This window comes from Camarhynchus parvulus, chromosome 1 (genome assembly GCF_901933205.1).
Source record: "Camarhynchus parvulus chromosome 1, STF_HiC, whole genome shotgun sequence".
NCBI lineage: Eukaryota > Metazoa > Chordata > Aves > Passeriformes > Thraupidae > Camarhynchus > Camarhynchus parvulus.
The window spans coordinates 74,362,915-74,382,011 of NC_044571.1; the positions used below are offsets into that span (position 1 = coordinate 74,362,915).

Here is a 19,097-nt window from a genome sequence, read left to right on the forward strand (position 1 = left end):
AGCGCAATAACCAACCCGATGTCAGATCGCCCTGTGAGTGACAGCGGAATGCGCCAGGTAGCGACCTATCAGGGAAAAGGCGGTGCCTGCTGCGGAGCGGCACCCGCGGTGTCGTCAGCGAGGACAGGTGGGCGGGCTCTCACCTGGAGTGGCGGCCGGCGGAGCCATTCCGAGTGCAAGGAGCAGGAGAATGACGTCGGAAGGAGCCAATCTGCCGGCGTGGCTGCTGCGGAGGGTGGGCCAGACCGGTCTGTGAGCTGCGGGTGTTGGCTGCAGGTGGGTGTTCGCTGCTCGGAGGGAGCGCTCAGGGGGGACTGGCGCCTCGCCGCCTGCGGAGAGACGACAGTGGCGGGGAGCGCCGCATGCCGCGGCCGGGTCGCGCTGTGAGGGAAGGGGATCCCGTTGCCCCATCCCGCCCGTCCTGTCAGAATTAGTCCTCCCTTAGAATGAACGGAGCCGCCGCGGGGCGCAGGCGCGGGCGGCTGAGCATGCGCCGTAGGGGCGCTGCCGGCGCTGCCCTCCCGCGGCGGGCGGGGCGGGGGTGATGGCGGCCGCTGCTGCTGTGGGGCTGGGGATGGCAGATAACCCTGGCCGTGGCACAAGGAGCGTAGTTGCCCTCTAATTTCGGCTTCCCTCGGCCCTGTGCGGCACTGGGAGGTGGTTACGTCTTCGAGGGGGTCCGGGGGAGGTGGTTCTTAGTGGCAGCGCGCCCCGTTGCGGACAGGTGATGCGCGGCCCATCTCTGCCCGCAGCGCATCTTGCTGAGGTGTCGCCGTCAGCGCCTCCATTCTGCTGGAGAGCCCTCCGGGCCCCTGGCAGAGCTGTCGCAGCGGGCTGGGCTCTGTGTACCTTTTATTGACTATAAAGAGGAGCTGATTGTCCCGAGAGCAGATGCAGCGCGCTGCATCACTCTAGCAGGGTTCTGGCTCCTAAGGATCTGTGCAAACAAAAGGCTCTTATATCCCGTGCTCATTGTTCTGTTAAGAATTCCAATGGTTGTCAACTGGATTCCCATTTTTCCTCAATTATAGGCCATCTGTAAATCCTCAAAAGGCAGTAAGTTTGTTTGCCCTTTGGTTCTGGAGTTGAGCCATAGCTAAAAAACTGGGACCTGTTTGAAAATATACAACCTTTCATGTTGCTTGCCTTTAGAAATACTTGTACTTCATCCATCCTCTATTGACCATGTACAAATGATGCCAACATGGTGAAAATTGTGTTATTGCAGGTATTTGTTACAATCCTCCTTTTTTTTTGTTGCTGTTGTTCACCGTTGCTATCTCACTGTTAATATGGGAAACTGCTGTTTCTGCACAGGCCAGAAGGTCTTTCTGTCCAGAATAAATTTCAGTTATAGCTGAGTATAGATTGTCTTCGCAAAATATTTTAAACACAGATGTAACATTGAATAAAAAAAAATCTTTAATCAAGGAATCAATTGGGTATTTGACTTATTTCAAAATATTATTCCTATTTTTCTCCATGATTTAACGAAGCAAGGAATGGGATGCATTATCCAAACCCATAGACAAAGTTAACTGACAGTAGAGGAGGATTTAACACTGTCAGGAAAAAATCCCAGGAAAGTGCTCTTCACCAATCTCAAACTGTAGCTGAGGCTTACATTTCAAACATTGTATTCTGTGCACTTTGAAGAGAAAATTGTGGCAGTTTGTATATTTAGTTACTGATAGATTATAATACTAATGAATTATGGATCTTACCTAGTTCCAAAAAAAAAAAACTCCTCTGATTGATAGGTTTGGCTTGTCCATGCTCTCTACTTAAGAGATTTAAACATGTAGCACTTTTTTTCACTAGTGGTTGAATGTTTGTTTTTTTTTTAAATGAGCTTCATATGTAAATGCAATCTGAAGGTCAAGATGCGTTGTACAATATGTAATATAATTATGGATGTATTCAATATAAACCCACATCTTTAAGTAAAACCTTATTATAATAAGGTATGCTAAATTAATCTCTAAAAATGCTCAATATTGCATGCGTGTTTTGAAAAACCCACATTTTAATCACATGCAAAAGTGACAGACTACAGAAGCCATTAAAAGCTGTCATTTTTTTTTACAGAATTTGCAGTTATTTTCAGCAGAATTAGAAGTACAAAGTGTCATTTTAATTCCATTTTTTTCCCTGAAAATTAAAATTACAGTTCTTGATCCTTTTGGCTAAGGAAATAATTTGCAAAATAACTTGATGAATTGGAGAAATTTAAGAGTAAATCAGCCAGTTTTACTTCTTTTAAGGACTTACTGCTTTATCTTAATGGGTTCATGTGTTTATCAGGGAACACGCACTTAATAATCACTGCTTGCAGAGTGGGAATCTTCCACTTTGGAAATGCCTCCAGGAATTACTGCAATTTCCTTACTTCCTACTGATACCATGCTAGGTTTTTTTCCTTGTTGATTTTTTTTAATCCCTTCTAAAGAACACAAAGCTTTAAAGTCTCTGTGTCACCTTTCAATCTGAGAATATTATCCCAACATTTATTATTGATAAATGTCATTTTTGTGGATTAAATGTCTCAACAGGTCCTGTACTTTTTTGGTTTGGTTTTTTTTTTGCTTGCTAAAATGATTGACTGAATATTATTTTTCTTTGAAGTTCAGTTATTTATGAAAAACCTGTGAGACTCAGTTGCATTGAAATTTCCAGTCAGGAACTTGGAATTCTCTTAGTGTTTTCAATCTTAGGCAATCAGTGACAATCAACACATTAATGGAATATAAAAGCACAGAACTTGTACTCAGTATTTATAGTTTAATTACATTTTAAATGACTCTTGTCTTTTTAGTCAGTCTTTTTAGTTCATTAGAGGTGTCACCAAATCCTACAGATATGTGTTCCACTCATACTCATCTTAGTGAATGCTAAATTAGATGCATAGTGTAGAGTGGTATTTTTAAAACTTATTAACAAGTCATTAATTTCTCTCCTTTTGAATGAACAAGGAATGAAAATAGCAAATCATCTTGATGGGTATACAGTAGACTCAATAATATAATATTTTTAATATTAGATCTTAGAATGCTGATCTTGACCTTTTCAAAACATGTATTAATGCACCGTTAAATTTTGTATGGAAAAGACCCCCTGAAAGTTCTTTAGAGAAATCTATACAATTTCTTCATCTTCACCGTGCTTAATTCTTCTTAATTCTTTCATCCTAGGTGCATAAAGTGTTCTGTCAAATACCAGCTCTTAGATTTCCCTTTTTAAGAATCCTGGTCCCTAGTAAGACAAACTATCCAAGCTGGGAGAAGGCCATGTAATAAACACAATCTTCCATTGAAGAACAATTTATTTCTCATAAGTTACCTGCTATAAAGTACAAAGATTTTTTTAATTGGCGAGTGCTGTTGCACAGCTGTATTGTGCTTTCAGATAAAAGCAGATAGATTGTTTTACAATTGGTTGTAATTAATTAAGTGCCAAATTAGTGTTGAGTTTTGACTGGTTTTGCCAGCTGTTTTGGAAGAGGAGAGAACTCTTCCATGCATTTATGTCTACCTGCACAGTGTTACCTGTAATTTCTGAATGGCCACTCCCTTGTGCTGGGTACAGTCTGGAGCCTCAGTCCAATCCCAAGGGCTTGGTCCTGTTTATTGCCAGGCAGACACAGCCTTAAGGGGCTTTTCCTGACAAAGTACAAGCTGAGCTATGTGTGATACTTATGTGTGCTCAGTGCTTCCACAAAACAGAATTCCCTAGGCTATTTCAAAGTCACACAAATTTGTATGGATATTTTTATCTCACGATTATGAAGTGATCAAACAGTTTGGTGTCTTTGCCACTGTCTTTCTGGACCCTCATTTGGGTGTTCATGCTTCACTGTTATTACACATCCTCTCCCTAGTTTGATATCTTTTCCTTGGTTATTCACCAAGAAATAATTGCACATCTTCCAGATTCTCAACTTCATTAGCATATTTAAACTTCTGTAATCATTTTATTTATCAGTTGTAGCAGCTAAGGCTATTTGGACTGTTGGTTTAGCAAAATCTTTTCAGCAAAAGTGTCAATTAATATACGTACATTATGCGAGTATGTTCCCATCAGTGCTTTGGTAGGAACTACAACAGATTCTGCACAAACAAAAGTTGATCTCTGCTCAAAGGTCACTTCACAGTTCTGTGTGCTTTACTGTTTCTGATCTGGTGGAATGGATGTGAAAGTAATTTCTAGGAGGTGTATTGCAGTGGTTATGATTTTAGTGTATGCCTGTATGTTCTGAAAATGTCTGTCCTGGATGTTTTTTGCCTCCTTTATGTATTTAACAGTATGCTGTATTTATGGTCTTCTAGTATAATATCTAGGATTCAACATACATCCAAGTTATTAAATTCATGTCTAAAGGTCATTTGAACTTCCCAAAGGAAAAGTATAAAAAAATAAATAAATGCATTTCAGTGTCTTATAGTTACAGAATTACAAGAACACTTAAGAATGATTGTTGATGGTGCTAACTAAAACACAATCATAAATATGTTACATTCTCCATATATCTTTGGAAAGGGAGCATTAGCATTGGTGAAGCGAAAATTCAGTGAAGTTTTGGCAGCTGTTTGCATGGAACCAAGGTCAGTTAAACACTTTCTTGTAGCTTTTTACAAATGCTTAGATACTAAGAGGAATGTGTGTATATCTCATGGTCTTATCAGAGTTCTCAGTGTGGTTACCTGGCATCTGGGTCAATGAGCTCATTATGTTCTAGACTGCTCTGTCCCTTGGTGTCCTGGGAAAAGAACAGTGTTAAAACTGGCAAAGGCTCATAACTAGGTGATCCCTAATGGCCATTCCAACCCAAACCACTCTATGCTTCTACGACAGAGGGGTCTTACAAACAGCACAGCTAATGAGGTCTGGGCCCTTATTACTGGATTCTGTGACAGATCATAAGAATGCTCTTGCCTCCGAGCTCTCAGGCCATCCCTTATTTCATCCACCATAATGACCAAAAGTAGTTTACTATCCCTGTCGGTGTCTCTAGCTTGTCAGAGTGACCCCGAGAAAAGTTGGAAAGTCCTTTTCCCCAGCCCGGTGCTTGAAGAAGGAGTCAGGGCTCTCCATTTCTCGGTCTCAAGGTTGTTTATTGTATCTTACCTATAAAATTCTTTCTCCTGTCCTGCTAAGGTCCCCTCAGCAAGACAGTCAGAGGCATTCTGCCTGCCCTCGGGGAGGTGTTATGTCTTTATACTAAAAACTACGTGTACAATGTTTACAATTACTTTCCCATACCTATCACCTATGTTAGACAGTGAGCTTCTACTCTAAACCAATCTAAAAGTGCCGACATCACAGCAGAAGATGGAGGCCAAGAAGAAGGAGAAAGGCAGGACACACCCAGATCCCTCCATCTTGCCCCCTGGACCTCCATTCTAAAAAACCCCAAAATCTACTTTTTCACCTTGTGATAAATTCACTATCATTCTACTTAATTTGTTGTGGCTTGCAGATCTTCATCTAAGGTTGGTAACTTGTTCCATGGGTCATAATCAAACCCACAGGCATTTTGGGCTCTGTGCCAGGGTCTCTGAGACCCCTGGCAGGGGTCTTGGCCGTCGTGGACAGCCAGAGGGATGTCCTGGGTCCTGACATATCCCCAGCCTTCTGTTCAACTGCTGGCTGCTCTGTGGCCCTACACAGACTGGCCATTGCTTGCCACTTGACTGTCAGGCATGCAGAATGCCTGGCCCTTCAACTGGACACCTGTACAGATAGTTTTGAGAGGTACATATATGTCCCCCACACATGTTATATGGGGTTGACCTTAATAACTGTGAACTGTATATCAGTTTTCACTGTAGCAGCCAACTGGCCTTGTGTTTGAGGTGTTATCCAATAAAAATAAGCCAGGGCAAATGTATAAATTTTAACTTTAGGGGAGTTTAGTTCTGGAATAGTTTTCAGTTGTCTTTGTCAACCAGTTGTTGGTTTGTTGTTTTTTGGTTTTTTTTTTTTCAGAAAAGCAGGCTAATAGCTAAGGTGGCATTTGCCAGTGTAAGACTAAAGGTCCAGGAGGAGCAGGGAGGTTTTGTCAAGTGGTGAGAGATTGGATCACGTACGGCAGTACTTGTGTCATGTTCCAGGAGAGGCTGCAAGGCCGCTTGCTGAATACATAGATGTGTCTTAAAAAGCAAAAGTAAGAGATCCCAGTTCTAATGAACCATTTACTGGAGCTTGGTTCTTGGTAATCCACATGAAGACAGGCTTTGTAATTGGAATCCTGGGGGAGTTTATGGAGCAAATAAAAGGAGGGGTGTTCCCCAGCATTCCTGAGCTGCAGACCTCTTCCACGTATATCTGCATCCCCTACGTTTCTTACCCTTTTATCTAATATTTATAAAAACCCCTACTGATCAAATATTTATAAAATCCCCTACCGATAATTAATATGGCTTTGTAGAAGAGTGCATGAAATAATTATAAATGCCTTGTTTAACATACCAACTTTTAGCTGAATTGTTAAGAGAGTTTGGAGAGCTCTAAAATCATTAACAGATTCAGTGAAGTGGTACATTAATACCAAAATTATAAAGTAAGTCAGGAATTGGCTAAAAGACAGGTGGAAATTGAATTTATTAATACCTATTTTCTTAATGGAGAGAAGGGTGAATTAGGCTAAGTCATTGCACAGTGTTCATTACTACATTCCTTAATTGTGGACAAAAACATTAAAGATACACTGCTGAATTTTGCTTTTAAGAAAATAATGAAATATTGCTATTAGAGATTAGGATTAGGATGCACTAGATGACTTGGAAATTGGTCTAGTGAGACAGTGATGAGGTCTGAACCATAACATTGTACAACAAATCTTGTATCAGTGAAAGAAATTTAGGATCAAACCAGAGTAAAGAGAAAACTGCAAGTAATAATAAGGAAAACCAGAAATTCAGCCTTATAAGTGGACCTTGGAAAGTTTGACAATTATTCATTCTAATGAAAGTTGAGAGAGGATATCAACACTCTTGATAACTGTAAGAATGAATAAATATACAAAGGAAAATTATGTCAAATAACAATTTTAACAGAAGAGCAAATATATGTAATCATTAATAAATTGATGTGTAATTAAGAGGTTTACAGTCTCTACACCAATGTACTGGAATAGAGTTTTTGTGGTAATAGTGTAGTAAAAGAAAACTTTCTGAAACATTGATTGCTTGTATGAAAGTGATCATATGATGTCTTGTCTAAAATAGCATAGTTCAACTTGATTACAGTAGATGTTTCCATCTTCATAATACAAATACAAATATTACTGAAATTGGTAATTTTATCATCAGAAAGCACATTGTAGGTTGGAGCTTGCTATAGAAATCACATATAAGTGGAGAAAGATGTCTAGTGTCAATTGTCAGTTCCAGAATTTTGCAGAAAGGTTTATGTTTCTTTTAGAAGAAGTGTTATTTGATGTGATGCCAAATAAACTTTGAAATTCACTTTCTTTTATAAAAAAGTTTCATTCAAATGTGGGAAACTATTGTTATTGAAGCAACTCTGCTTTTGAAGATTCAGCCTTTTGAGGAGCAGGCTTTTAAATTCATAAGAAAAGGGTATTCTAGAGAATTCTGACATAGGAAAAGTTTCATGATTTATGGAAGTTGGGGTTTATGAGGCCATACATTATCAGAATAAATGGTGGTCTTGTTCTTCTGTATTTTCCTAGTTCCTCAGGCTTAGAATGGAAAGAGTGAATACGTTGAGATTGTCTGGCCATGGGAAGGAGAAGATGCCTGCTCCAAGGGTGCCAGTGCTGGCAGCAAGATCACTGGATCTCTTCTCTTCCAGGAGACATGGAGGTCTATTTGTGGTTGGAGCTACCTGACTAGATAAAGTATAGATCAGTCTGCTGTGAAAGTACCTCATATGAAGAAGACTTAGAAGATGGTTTAGTTTACACTGAATATATCGTGTCATCAGATGAGCCTTTTCAGAAAATTAAAAACCAAAAACAGTATTTTCTTGTTTCTGGGTTTTGTTTGGAATATTTTGTCCCCTGTCAATTCAGGTGGGCCATTATCTGTTATTGATTTTAATTGGAATTGTGGAAGCAAAATCCTGGAATAAAAAAAAATTGGAATGTTTCTTTAAGCTTTAAAATAGGCAGTCTTGACTCAGATTTTCAGTATGGGCAATTTATGCATCTGCAATATATAAATAGCTCTTTAAATAGGTATAAATAAAATATACTCATGTTTGAAGTTTCTTTATATTGACAAAGTGGTATAAAATATTTTCATTGTAAAAAACAGTTCAAACCAACTTACCATAGAAAAAAACACACTTCAGTGTAGGGATTTTCACCAGAAAAAAACTTGGCTGCTGAAAGGGAGATGGTCTTAAATTTAAATGTGTTCTAAAGCCAGTTAATTTACACCACTGTAAATGAAACTTAGCGTGGGCAAACACAAAGCTTCCTAACACGACTAGAGGCACATGACAAAATCAGTTTCAATTGACTAAGCACTCAAAGGTATCCTGTCACCAAACTGTCTCTAAATGACCCAGTTTGGTAAGCCCCAGCAATCCTGCTATTCAGCCAGGCTCTTGGTGTTGTTTGTATGCCATTATTGCAGTCCAGAGTGCCTCATGGGAATCCACTTAGGATGCAGTCTAATAGCCTGTGTCTCCCTTCCACTACAAGATGTAGAGTGATCAGCTTTTGGAATGTAAAATATGTAACTAAGTTTTCTTTTTCCATCTTAATTTTACATAAAATTGTAAAAAATTGGGGTTTTTTGAGGGTAAGCCTAGGACTAGTCTTTCTCTTAAATGACAATTAAACACACTCCTTGATGTGCTTCCCATGGACGTTATTAAAAAATTCTTACAGGTGGGTATTATCTGTAGAATTGTTCTCTCATATATGGCAGATAATCTACTTTACAAAATTTGCCATATGAATATATTTTACAAAGTAGTAGTATTATCAAATTCAGTGTAAAAGTCACTTGTAACACAAATTTCTAACTGTGTGTATGATACGCAAACTAAATTCGATGCTGGGAACTTCTTTGTTTATTTTATGGTGTACTGATTTCATTTGTTTTTTTTTTTTAATAATAAGACTGTAGAATCAATTACTTATTTTTCTGTTTCAGGAATAGATTGAAGAAAACATGGCCAATCAACGGGATTACATTAGCAGACCTATTTGCAATGGAATTTCTGTTCCTGAAAATAAAATCAATTCCTTAGTGGCTGAAGGTCATGGACAACAAATTCTAAAAGTACTACAAAAGTTCAGAGAACAAAATATATTTTTTGATTTTAAAATTCGTGTGAAAGATGAAATAATTCCCTGTCATCGTTGTGTACTGGCAGCATGCAGTGATTTTTTCAGGTAAACCTAATTTTGGTGTGAGTTTGCAGGAAATAGATTCTAAGTTCTCTGGGAGGGAAGGAGGGAGGGAATAGAATTAAAAAAAAAAACAACAAACCAAAAGTTAAAAAATTATCACAATTTACATATATATGCAGAGTTTTGAGCACAGCATTCAAACATCCTTTTAGGGTATATGAGATACGGCTCCTTGTATTTTCAGAAAGCCATGAGGACTTTATGAATCAGATTCTTACAGCAGTTGAAACTCTGTAATACAAGTTTCAAATCATAAATGTGTGTTTCTGCTGTTAGGTTGAAGTGACACAGGTTATGTATGTTTAAGAGTTACCTGTTGCCCGTATCAGTATTTGAAGGTCTGCAAGGATATTGTTTGACTTTTTATATGATAGTCTATGTACTTTGACACATTTATATTATGAAACCATTGATTACAAATACATCTTGTACTGAGCAAGTGTGGATAAATTGTCCATAATTTTGGAATGGAGCTGGTTTTTGTTTGTCCAAGAAGAGCAGTCAGTATTGTAGAAATTGTCTTCAGAGGTATTTAAATAGATATGCATACTTTTCCTAAACTACAGATTTCAGCCTTTCAGCATGACATGGATCTTCCTTCTTGTGCTTAAAGCTATGTATTCTTAAGGGACAGCCTTCATTCACATACAGAATATTATTTATAAATAAGCCATGCTAACCTTTTTATTAGAAAGGTTCAAACTTGCAGTTCCACACTGAAAGTGTTTCTGAATAGAGTTTACTAAAAAGAAAGCTAAAACTCTGACTATGAAAAAATGGACTCTTGGGAATGAGTTAGTAGCCTCAATTCGGTTGCCCATACATAGGTGAGTTATTTTCAAATGTCCTGGAACATCTCATGGTCTAAGTGAGTCTGCCATGTATGACAGAAGATAGCTAGATGTGTTCTAAGAATTACTGAAAAAAAATCTGCAGGAGCAGATTTTTTTCTCTGACACACAGGACTACTTTCATTTGTCTTTAACTGCTTGACAGCACCAAGATGATCTGGTAGAAAGAAATACTAGGATGAAATAGCTTCTAGTGGTAATTTTTAGAATTGGAGTTAAGCACATGGAAACACATGTGTCCTTTTCATTACCTACAGACTCATCAGACTAAAATCTGCCAGGAGAGATCTCTCCCTGCTCCTAATGGTTGATATGGTGGGTAATAGCAGCCATCAGGTTCAAAAGTCATCCTGCAATGCAAGTCCCATTTTTTACCTTCAAGGAATAAAAAGTACCTAGGTCCACTACAAACATTTTGAAATGGAACACCTTTTGTCTTCCTTGGCCTTTGGACTTATCTTAGTTTTGTCTTCATTGTGTAAACTGAATAATCAGCAACATTTTGATCCTCACTTGTTAGCTTTCAGAGTCAAAGCCTTTGCCTACATTGCTCTTCTTCTACTAGTATTGTTCAGTTGCTATTTTACTCCCTAATTAGAGATTTCATAGCTCATGGGTTAATGAGGAAAGGATTATAAGGGTCATCACTTAGTATGCAAAGAGGTCTTCGGGACACAGTTGTCTTATTGTAATTTTGTGTTCTTGTTCGGGAAGTCAGACAAGTGCCTGCCTTACCAGATGTTCACATCCCAAAGAGTATGTGCTATACACAGGGATGGCTTTTGTTTCCTCTTTGGCTTCAGAATAGTATGAGATTTAAAAAATCCCATACAACAGAGATACTAAGCGTATAACTGAACTATGATATAACACTTTTTTTTTAGTATGAATTAACTATGATGTATTAATATCCAGATTCTCTACTTTGCATTTGATGATTTATCAGACTCTTCCTCCACTATTATCTTGTGTCATATTCAGAAGCCGCTGCTATCCTAGCTTGAGGCTTAGTCCCTGGGAGGGTAGGGCCAGGGATATTGCAGCACTGTTCTGTTGCTAGTACTTACCTGCTTGTAAAACTTTAATTATTTTATCTTGCCATGTTAGATTGTGTGAAAGAGTTAAATGTTATTACATAGTTAGAACAAAGCAGTTAAAGTTGTAATAAAATTTCCACAAATCTCCTGGTCAATAGTTCATTCCACAATTTCAACCATCATCTTTGTATTCAGTCACAATCTACTTTCTGCACAGTTTCATTGTGTCATGCAATCATATCAAAATCTCATTTTTTCTCTGACATTGGCCTGTACTCATACATCTCTCTGTCAACTCTAAAGCAAGAATTAAGTTTCCTTGTGTTTTTTCTCCTCATTTACCCCTTACCTACTTTTATTTCTGAGGACTACACCCATCATCTGTCTGGCCATTTGCTCAGCCTGCAATTTGGAAGGGTTTTTTTTTTCCACATAATTTTATGTACTCATCCACATTGCATGACCTAACTCATGGAGCTCTTTTACTATGTGTTTTTTAAAATCAGACTTTATGTCCCAAAGTTGAAACTGATGCTGTCCTGAAATATTTCACATTTTCTCTCACACTGAGAGCTGCAGACTTCATCACCATTTGTGAAAATGCATACAAAACACAGGTGCTGCTATGATTTTGTTAAGCCATCACTTTGAATATGTCCTTATCACCAATATTTTTTTCTTCAAACACACCAAGTAAATTCATTGTTCATATAAGAACTTCCACATTTTAGACCTATTTTAAGACCAGCCCACATTATAACGTGCCCTTAATTGTCTCCTTCCACATCAGTGTTCTCATATGTTTGCTGAATCTTTAATTTGTGTGTATATCTTCTGTATTCTATTCACAGAGCCATGTTTGAAGTTAATATGAAAGAACGGGATGATGGCAATGTTACTATTAGTAACCTATCACCCAAGGCAGTGAAAGCTTTTCTTGATTATGCTTACACAGGAAAAACAGAGATAACCAACGATAATGTGGAAATGCTCTTCCAACTGTCATCATTTCTTCAAGTTTCACTCCTTTCCAAAGCTTGCAGTGACTTCCTAATAAAAAGTATTGATCTTGTGAATTGCTTACAGTTGCTTTCTCTATCAGAAAGTTACGGGTCTGTCCGCTTGTTTGATCATGCACTAGATTTTGTACAACACCACTTTTCATTGCTGCTCAGATCGAGTGACTTCTTGGAGATGAATTTTGAGATATTACAAAAATGTCTCGAGGCTGATGAACTAGATGTTCCCGAGGAAGAATCAGTGTTGAAAGCTGTCCTCCAATGGACCAAACACAACTTAGAAACACGGCAGAAATACCTCCCTAATTTGATCAAAAAAGTGAGATTACACCAGTTACCTGAAAAGACTTTGCAGGACTTTCTGCATTCTGAAGAACACTTACTTAAGAGTGCTAATTGCTCAGTAATAATCAATGATGCAGTTAAAAGTGTGCAGAACTTCAGTGGACTGTTTCCAGATGCACGTCCTTCAACCACAGAAAAATATATATTTGTTCATAAAACTGATGAAGATGGAGAAAACAGACATACGTTCTGCTACAACATCAAAACAGATAAATGGAAAGAACTACCACATACACACATGATTGATCTGCCAGGGTCAAGTTTGTCTAGCTATGGAGAAAAAATATTTATAACTGGAGGATGCAAGGGTAATTGTTATAGGACTGTCAGGCTTCATATTGCTGAACCATTTCATGATGCCACTGACCAAACCTGGTGCTACTGCCCAGTCAGCAATGAATTCTCCACAGTATCAGCTATGAAAAAACCAAGGACAATGCACACATCTGTTGTAACCTTAAATCAGCTCTTTGTGATAGGTGGAAAGACCAGAGGAGCTCAAGAAACTCGGAGTCTTTTGGATGTAGAATCCTATAACCCTCTTTCCAAAGACTGGAAATCTGTAAGCCAGTTACCAAGAGGTATTTACTATCCAGAAGCAAGTGCATGCCAGAATATAATTTATGTCCTTGGCTCAGAAGTAGAGATTACTGATGCCTTTAATCCATCCCTTGACTGTTTCTTTAAGTATAATGCTATGACTGATCAGTGGTCTGAGCTTGTAGCAGAATTTGGGCAGTTTTTCCATGCAACTCTAATCAAAGCTGTTCCAGTGAACTGTACATTGTACATATGTGATCTCTCCACCTACAAGGTTTACAGTTTTTGCCCAGAAACCTGTGTTTGGAAAGGGGAAGGATCTTTTGAATGCGCTGGCTTTAATGCAGGGGCAGTTGGGACAGAAGACAAAATTTATATACTAGGTGGTGATTATGCTCCAGAAGAAATCACAGATGAAGTTCAAGTCTACCACAGTAGTAGGTCTGAGTGGGAAGAAGTTTCACCAATGCCAAGAGCCTTAACTGAGTTTTACTGTCAGGTCATTCAGTTTAATAAATATAGGGACCCCTGGTCACCTGTACTGACAATTTGCTCTGGAGAATTTTGAAACTCGCAAGTGAAAAGAGCCTATTTAAATGCACAAGTTGTAGAATAGTTTTTAAGTATTAGTTTACAGATGGAGAAATATGTGCTTATTTGTTTAAATTTTCAGTTTTGATTAAATGCTGTAGGATTGCTTTTGGAAGACTCCATTAAAATGTCATTCATGCTAGTCGTTATACAGACAGTATTATATACTTAATTTTATATACAACTCTTCTCTGTAATTATCAGAATAATTTTCAAAATTATATTAATTTTCCAAAAAGGATATTCATGAGGAATTAGTTGTGTAATATGTGTCATTATTTCTGTAATATTCACAGTTGTCCCAATAGACAAATTGCTAAATGAGAAAACTGACTGTGATACTGTTTTCCCTATGTAACTGAAGTTTAAAAGACATTTTCATTAGTGTTATATATATTTTCTATGTTCATAAGCCTGTAAGAGGAATTCATTGTCAGCTTTATCTTATCACAATGACCTTAGCAAGGACAAGAGCCAAAGTGACCTTCACAGTATTAAAACCAGGCATCTAACTTGAAGAGACTGATAATTCCTGTCATCTTATTTCAGCTCTTCAGTTTTGCCAGTTTTTCTCCATCCTTGTGCCTTAGTAGTAGCTTTATTTTCTGTTTCCATGCCATTAACTGTGGCAAAGTAAACTTCAATAACATACTGCAGGGTAGGTAAGATTTCTGCAGGACAGATGATTCATGTGATATCTTTGCTTCAGTCATGTTGCTAACTAAAGAAAAAGCACTTCAGGATGTTTTTTGTCAGAAGTCTTCATCTCTGAAGTCTTCAGTGCTACCTACTAAGCTGTCACTAGGCTGCTTATAGCAGCAAGCTGTACACTGAACCGTAGCTATTGCTTCCGTTAACTATGGGAAAAGTTTGTATCTTGTCATACATCAAATACAAAGTTACAAAACTACACCCCCATATTAAAAGTCAATAGTAAATAGTATTTCTGAGGTGAAAAATCATCTCTTGTGGTTTAAATTAATTAAAACACTTTATCTTGAACTTCATTGTATTTTTAGATGTTAAAATATTACACAGTTAACACTACACAATATATTGCTTGATAAACTTTAAGTAGTCAGCCATGATAATGTTAAAATTGTAATGGACTTTTAGTGCTAATACTAGTCTAGCCATACGTTCTGAAGTAAATTTGATCTCATGCCTACAAAGTCAGTCTTCTTTCTGACAGGAGGACACTGAAATTAACTAGGTTTCATAAATTAATTTGGATTCTTCCACAGCCTGAGAATTTCCTTTCTTACCAGGTATCCAGATAAGACACTGAGAGCCCTTATATTCCATGTAAGTATTGTGAAAGCAGTAAGGTTGTCTTCTGCCAGACAGAAATAATGATTCTAAACATTTAATCACATCTTTTCAAGAAGTTTAAATAATGAATAAAATTTAGTGAGGCATCAGAGACATCTTTCATATGTCTTGAGACAACTGTGGTAAGTTCAATATCACATCACTACTGCATGTACTTTTTCTAAAATCCAAGCTGAATATTAATGCTTAAAGCTTAATATTGCCTAGAACAGGCTTCTGTTTTAATCAGTAAACAATGGAAGGTTCTGATTCTGTGACTGACTCTGTAATTTGTTATGAGATACCCTTACAAATTTAGATAACATTCATCATAACAATTTTCATAAGCATGTAAAATAAAATCATGTACATTTGGAATAGAGCAGGACCCTTCCACTCAGTAATTTCTGTATATTAATATGTGTGTCAGTTCTGTAGAAGTAAGTAGCTTGCTACAGTATTTCAGGCAACTTCCACATTTATTTTGTTGATTTTTTTTTTCATAATAAGTCTCTAAATCATATTTTAACTAAATGTAGCTAGGTAACCTCTACAATCACCTTGCAGAAATGCAAGTATTTTTGTATTGGGACACAACTACTTTTTGTTAGTGCAAAGCAAATGTATTGAGTAGAGAGAGGAGGAATACTATTTCTACTTACTGTAACAATAGGAAAAAACCAAACATTTAGGAAAATGGTAGTTTTAGTTTTAATGAAGCTACTCAGGGTAGCATAGAGACTTCATTAACCATTAATTATTGCAACTTGTCACATCATTGGAATACAAGGCCCAATTCACCTTTGCTTATGTATTTGTGTTGTGTTTATACCTGAGTAATATGAGTATACAATTTATGCATTGAGAAAAGTAACATATTATGTCCGTATGGGTATAAATAGCTATGCAAATTGGAAGAGACTAGAGAATTGCAAGGGTGTTTTAATTGCCACTGTTATGACCCGATTGCTGGGTCACATAAACAGCAAGCGAGTGAGTCCTTCAGGTGATGCTCTTTCCTCTAAGTTTTTCCCTACAGCAGATCTTTTTGGCAGTCTTCCACCCAGCTACTTGCTGTAAGACTCTGGCATCTGACATCAGACAGAGCAATGACGTATGTGAGAAATTCCTCAGTACAGAGAAATTATAGACAGTGAAAACTTACTGAAGCTGAATTGGGAAAATAGACATGCTTCTTTAATATTCTACACTATACTCGTGCAGGAACTAATGTCAGTTCCCAGTCTGAAAAATCATTCATGGATTTCACAGGGAGTTGAGCTCATACTCAGTGATCAGGAAATAATGTAGTAATGTCAGTTACTTTCTAGCATTGCTTACAGAAAAGTTACTGTGAAATGGTACTGATTTTCTGCAGTTAGGCAGGTAAATCTGTACTACAGCTCTCACAGAAGGAAAAAGGATCATTTGCCACATTTCCACATACAAAGTATTAAATCTGGTAGCAGAACTGAATGCAGAAGAAGCAGAAGTGTTAATCATGTTTAAAAACAAGGCTTTATCATAGAAGAAAGGACCTATGTTCCAAACCCTGTGATTAACTGCTAAAGATGTAAGAAATCTTAGTGAACTATACTAAAAAGTATGAATTACTTGCATGAGTAACTGTTGTAGTCTGGATCAAACAGATTTTTCAGTCTACAGAGCATTTATGCAATTAAAACCAAAAGTCACAAAATTAATGCCAAGTGAGTTTTTTAATGTCTTTTATGACTTTTCAAAGCTCTTTGAATCAAAGCTTTATGAAAAAATACCTTCCTCTAAAAATAGTAACTAGATTAATGATTACATATGTTCTCACTGAAACAGAGTGGTTTAAACATACAAAATGCATGTAAAATTATAATCTACTATTTGCACTTAAATGATGTAACCAAAACATTTCTAATAGTATTCTATTTTATGTCACAGAATACATTATAAGCATGACCAGTATAATATACACAAAGATAATATATGTTGTATGTGGGATTTTAATATCCAGTGATGATTATATTGGATAATATTAATTTTTAAAGAATGCTATCAAAACGTTATGGCACTTTGGAAATGTTATCATACTGGTTTAGTTCTTATAATAAATATTAATTATTCAGGTGTTTTATTGATTATGTTTGCACAGACCTGATGAGTATTATATAAGGACTAATTAATTTGTTTTCTATATTCTAAATACATTTGTAGTCAGTCAGTTTACTACTGTTAAAAATTCATTATATTCACAAAATTGAGTAGATTTTATGGGTCAGATTTATTTATGGTATTACTCTGTGAAGAAAACTGTTTACCTCCTGTGGTTAGTAGTAGGTAAGGTATAGGCTATAGAATGTGCTGACTGCAGATCCTAATGTGGAGATTAATTTTAGATGTTTCTGTTTGTAGGTGACCAACAGGAGGCAGCATAAGATCTATTTTAATTAAAACAGACTGAAAACAGGGATGCATTTGACAATATTTATAGTTGAGTATTATGCTCAATTTATTTTTTTCCTTCTAACAGCCAGTAAAGCATGGAGAACAGTAACATTTCGCTGCTGCCTGGGCTCTGCTGATATGTGGAAAGTACGATACTACACATTTGCTGAGATGTTCATTCTTTTGTGAAATAAAGCACTGAGCAACTGAATCGTTCTTGCGTCTCTCTCTCTCTTTTTTTTCTTTTCCAGTGAGTTTTAAACTGCAGATACTCTATAGTGTTTCTAATGCAGGTAATCTGTTTTGGGGTTTGTTGGTTTTTTTCTTCAGTTGGAGAACATTTTGAATGCCATAACCAAGAATGCAGTTAGCATTGATGAAAACTGCAGTGAGGAGGGTTTATAATTATCCTTGGACCTTTTATTTGTATTTCCTTTGCATACTGCATTACTGTTCCCATGCTAATTTTAATTGTCTGCTGAAAAGTTCTTAAGTTTACCATTGTGAGGTACTCATTTAAATTCGTATAATTTTTTAAAAATTAGATCAGATTGATATACAGGTTTTTTTAACAGTTTAAGTACTGCAAATGATTGGTTGTTTATTGTTACTGAAATGGACCTTTCATACTAGTAGAAGGAGCTTTATATAGAAGGAGAAAAAAGCTACAGTCCAAAATTTGCATGCCAAGGCTTGCAGAAATGGCGTCAATACAAAGTGACAGAGCCCAGTGTTGTCTTGTATCCTTCCAAAACTGAAAATTCTGTAACCCTGAGACTTCTCTATAGATAGATTCAAGTTACAGCAATACAAATTACTTTCCAACACTCCAAGGCCTTTGCCGCAAAAGCTTTTCAGCTAGCAAAAGCCTTTTGGAGACATGTACAAAGCATTCCAGCAGCATTCATAATATTAAAAGCTTATATTGAACAATGAAGGGATTCACAGACCAAATCTGAGAGCTTAAGTTGCATAACCCTGTGCACAATCAAAAGGAAACTGTATATGTATGTTCTACAGATCCATGGAATTCACCATGGACCTGAACAGTTTGTGTCTGAAGTAGACCATATGGTTGGGATTTTCTTCCTGTCATCAAAAGCAAGGAAGAAAGAATCTGGATTTAATGATTAAAAGACACATAAAGTACACATAAAATCAAGTCAGTTCACATAAATGAAGGAGGTCCAAGGATTTTTGTTGGAGGAATCTGGTATACACCAGGATTTTTCACCAGTGATTAACAGCCTCCATAAAAGTAGAGTAACAATTCTGGGATAAAGTAGAGGTTTATGTGCATAGCTACTCTAGGAAATAATATGATTCCTAGTTAAAATTATTCTAGGGATACTAATCATATTTAGTGGGTTTGTCTTTCACAATAAAATAAGGATATTCAACGAGGTATAATTAGGACTAATTATTTTTGCAGACTAACAGATGATCAGACTGTTAATGACCTCCCCTTTCCATCTTTTGTCCACCTACTTGCACCTGAATCTAGTTTGAACTACCTTGCAAGACCTTTACGGAGTGCTTGAATTTGATTTCTGAGCACCAGGAAATTACCAGTTAAAAT

At 37.0% G+C, this 19,097-nt stretch overlaps 1 protein-coding gene across 1 annotated transcript; it reads left to right on the forward strand.

The window, feature by feature from the left end:
• The first annotated feature begins 244 nt into the window (after positions 1 to 244).
• KBTBD3 (kelch repeat and BTB domain containing 3) lies at positions 245 to 17,729 on the forward strand. The gene is made up of 3 exons (XM_030960191.1): positions 245 to 276; positions 9,129 to 9,370; positions 12,128 to 17,729. Exons 2-3 carry the CDS (start codon positions 9,147 to 9,149, stop codon positions 13,746 to 13,748), a joined length of 1,845 nt encoding a protein of 614 aa, XP_030816051.1. The 5' UTR covers positions 245 to 276; positions 9,129 to 9,146; the 3' UTR covers positions 13,749 to 17,729.
• The last annotated feature ends 1,368 nt before the right edge of the window (positions 17,730 to 19,097 follow it).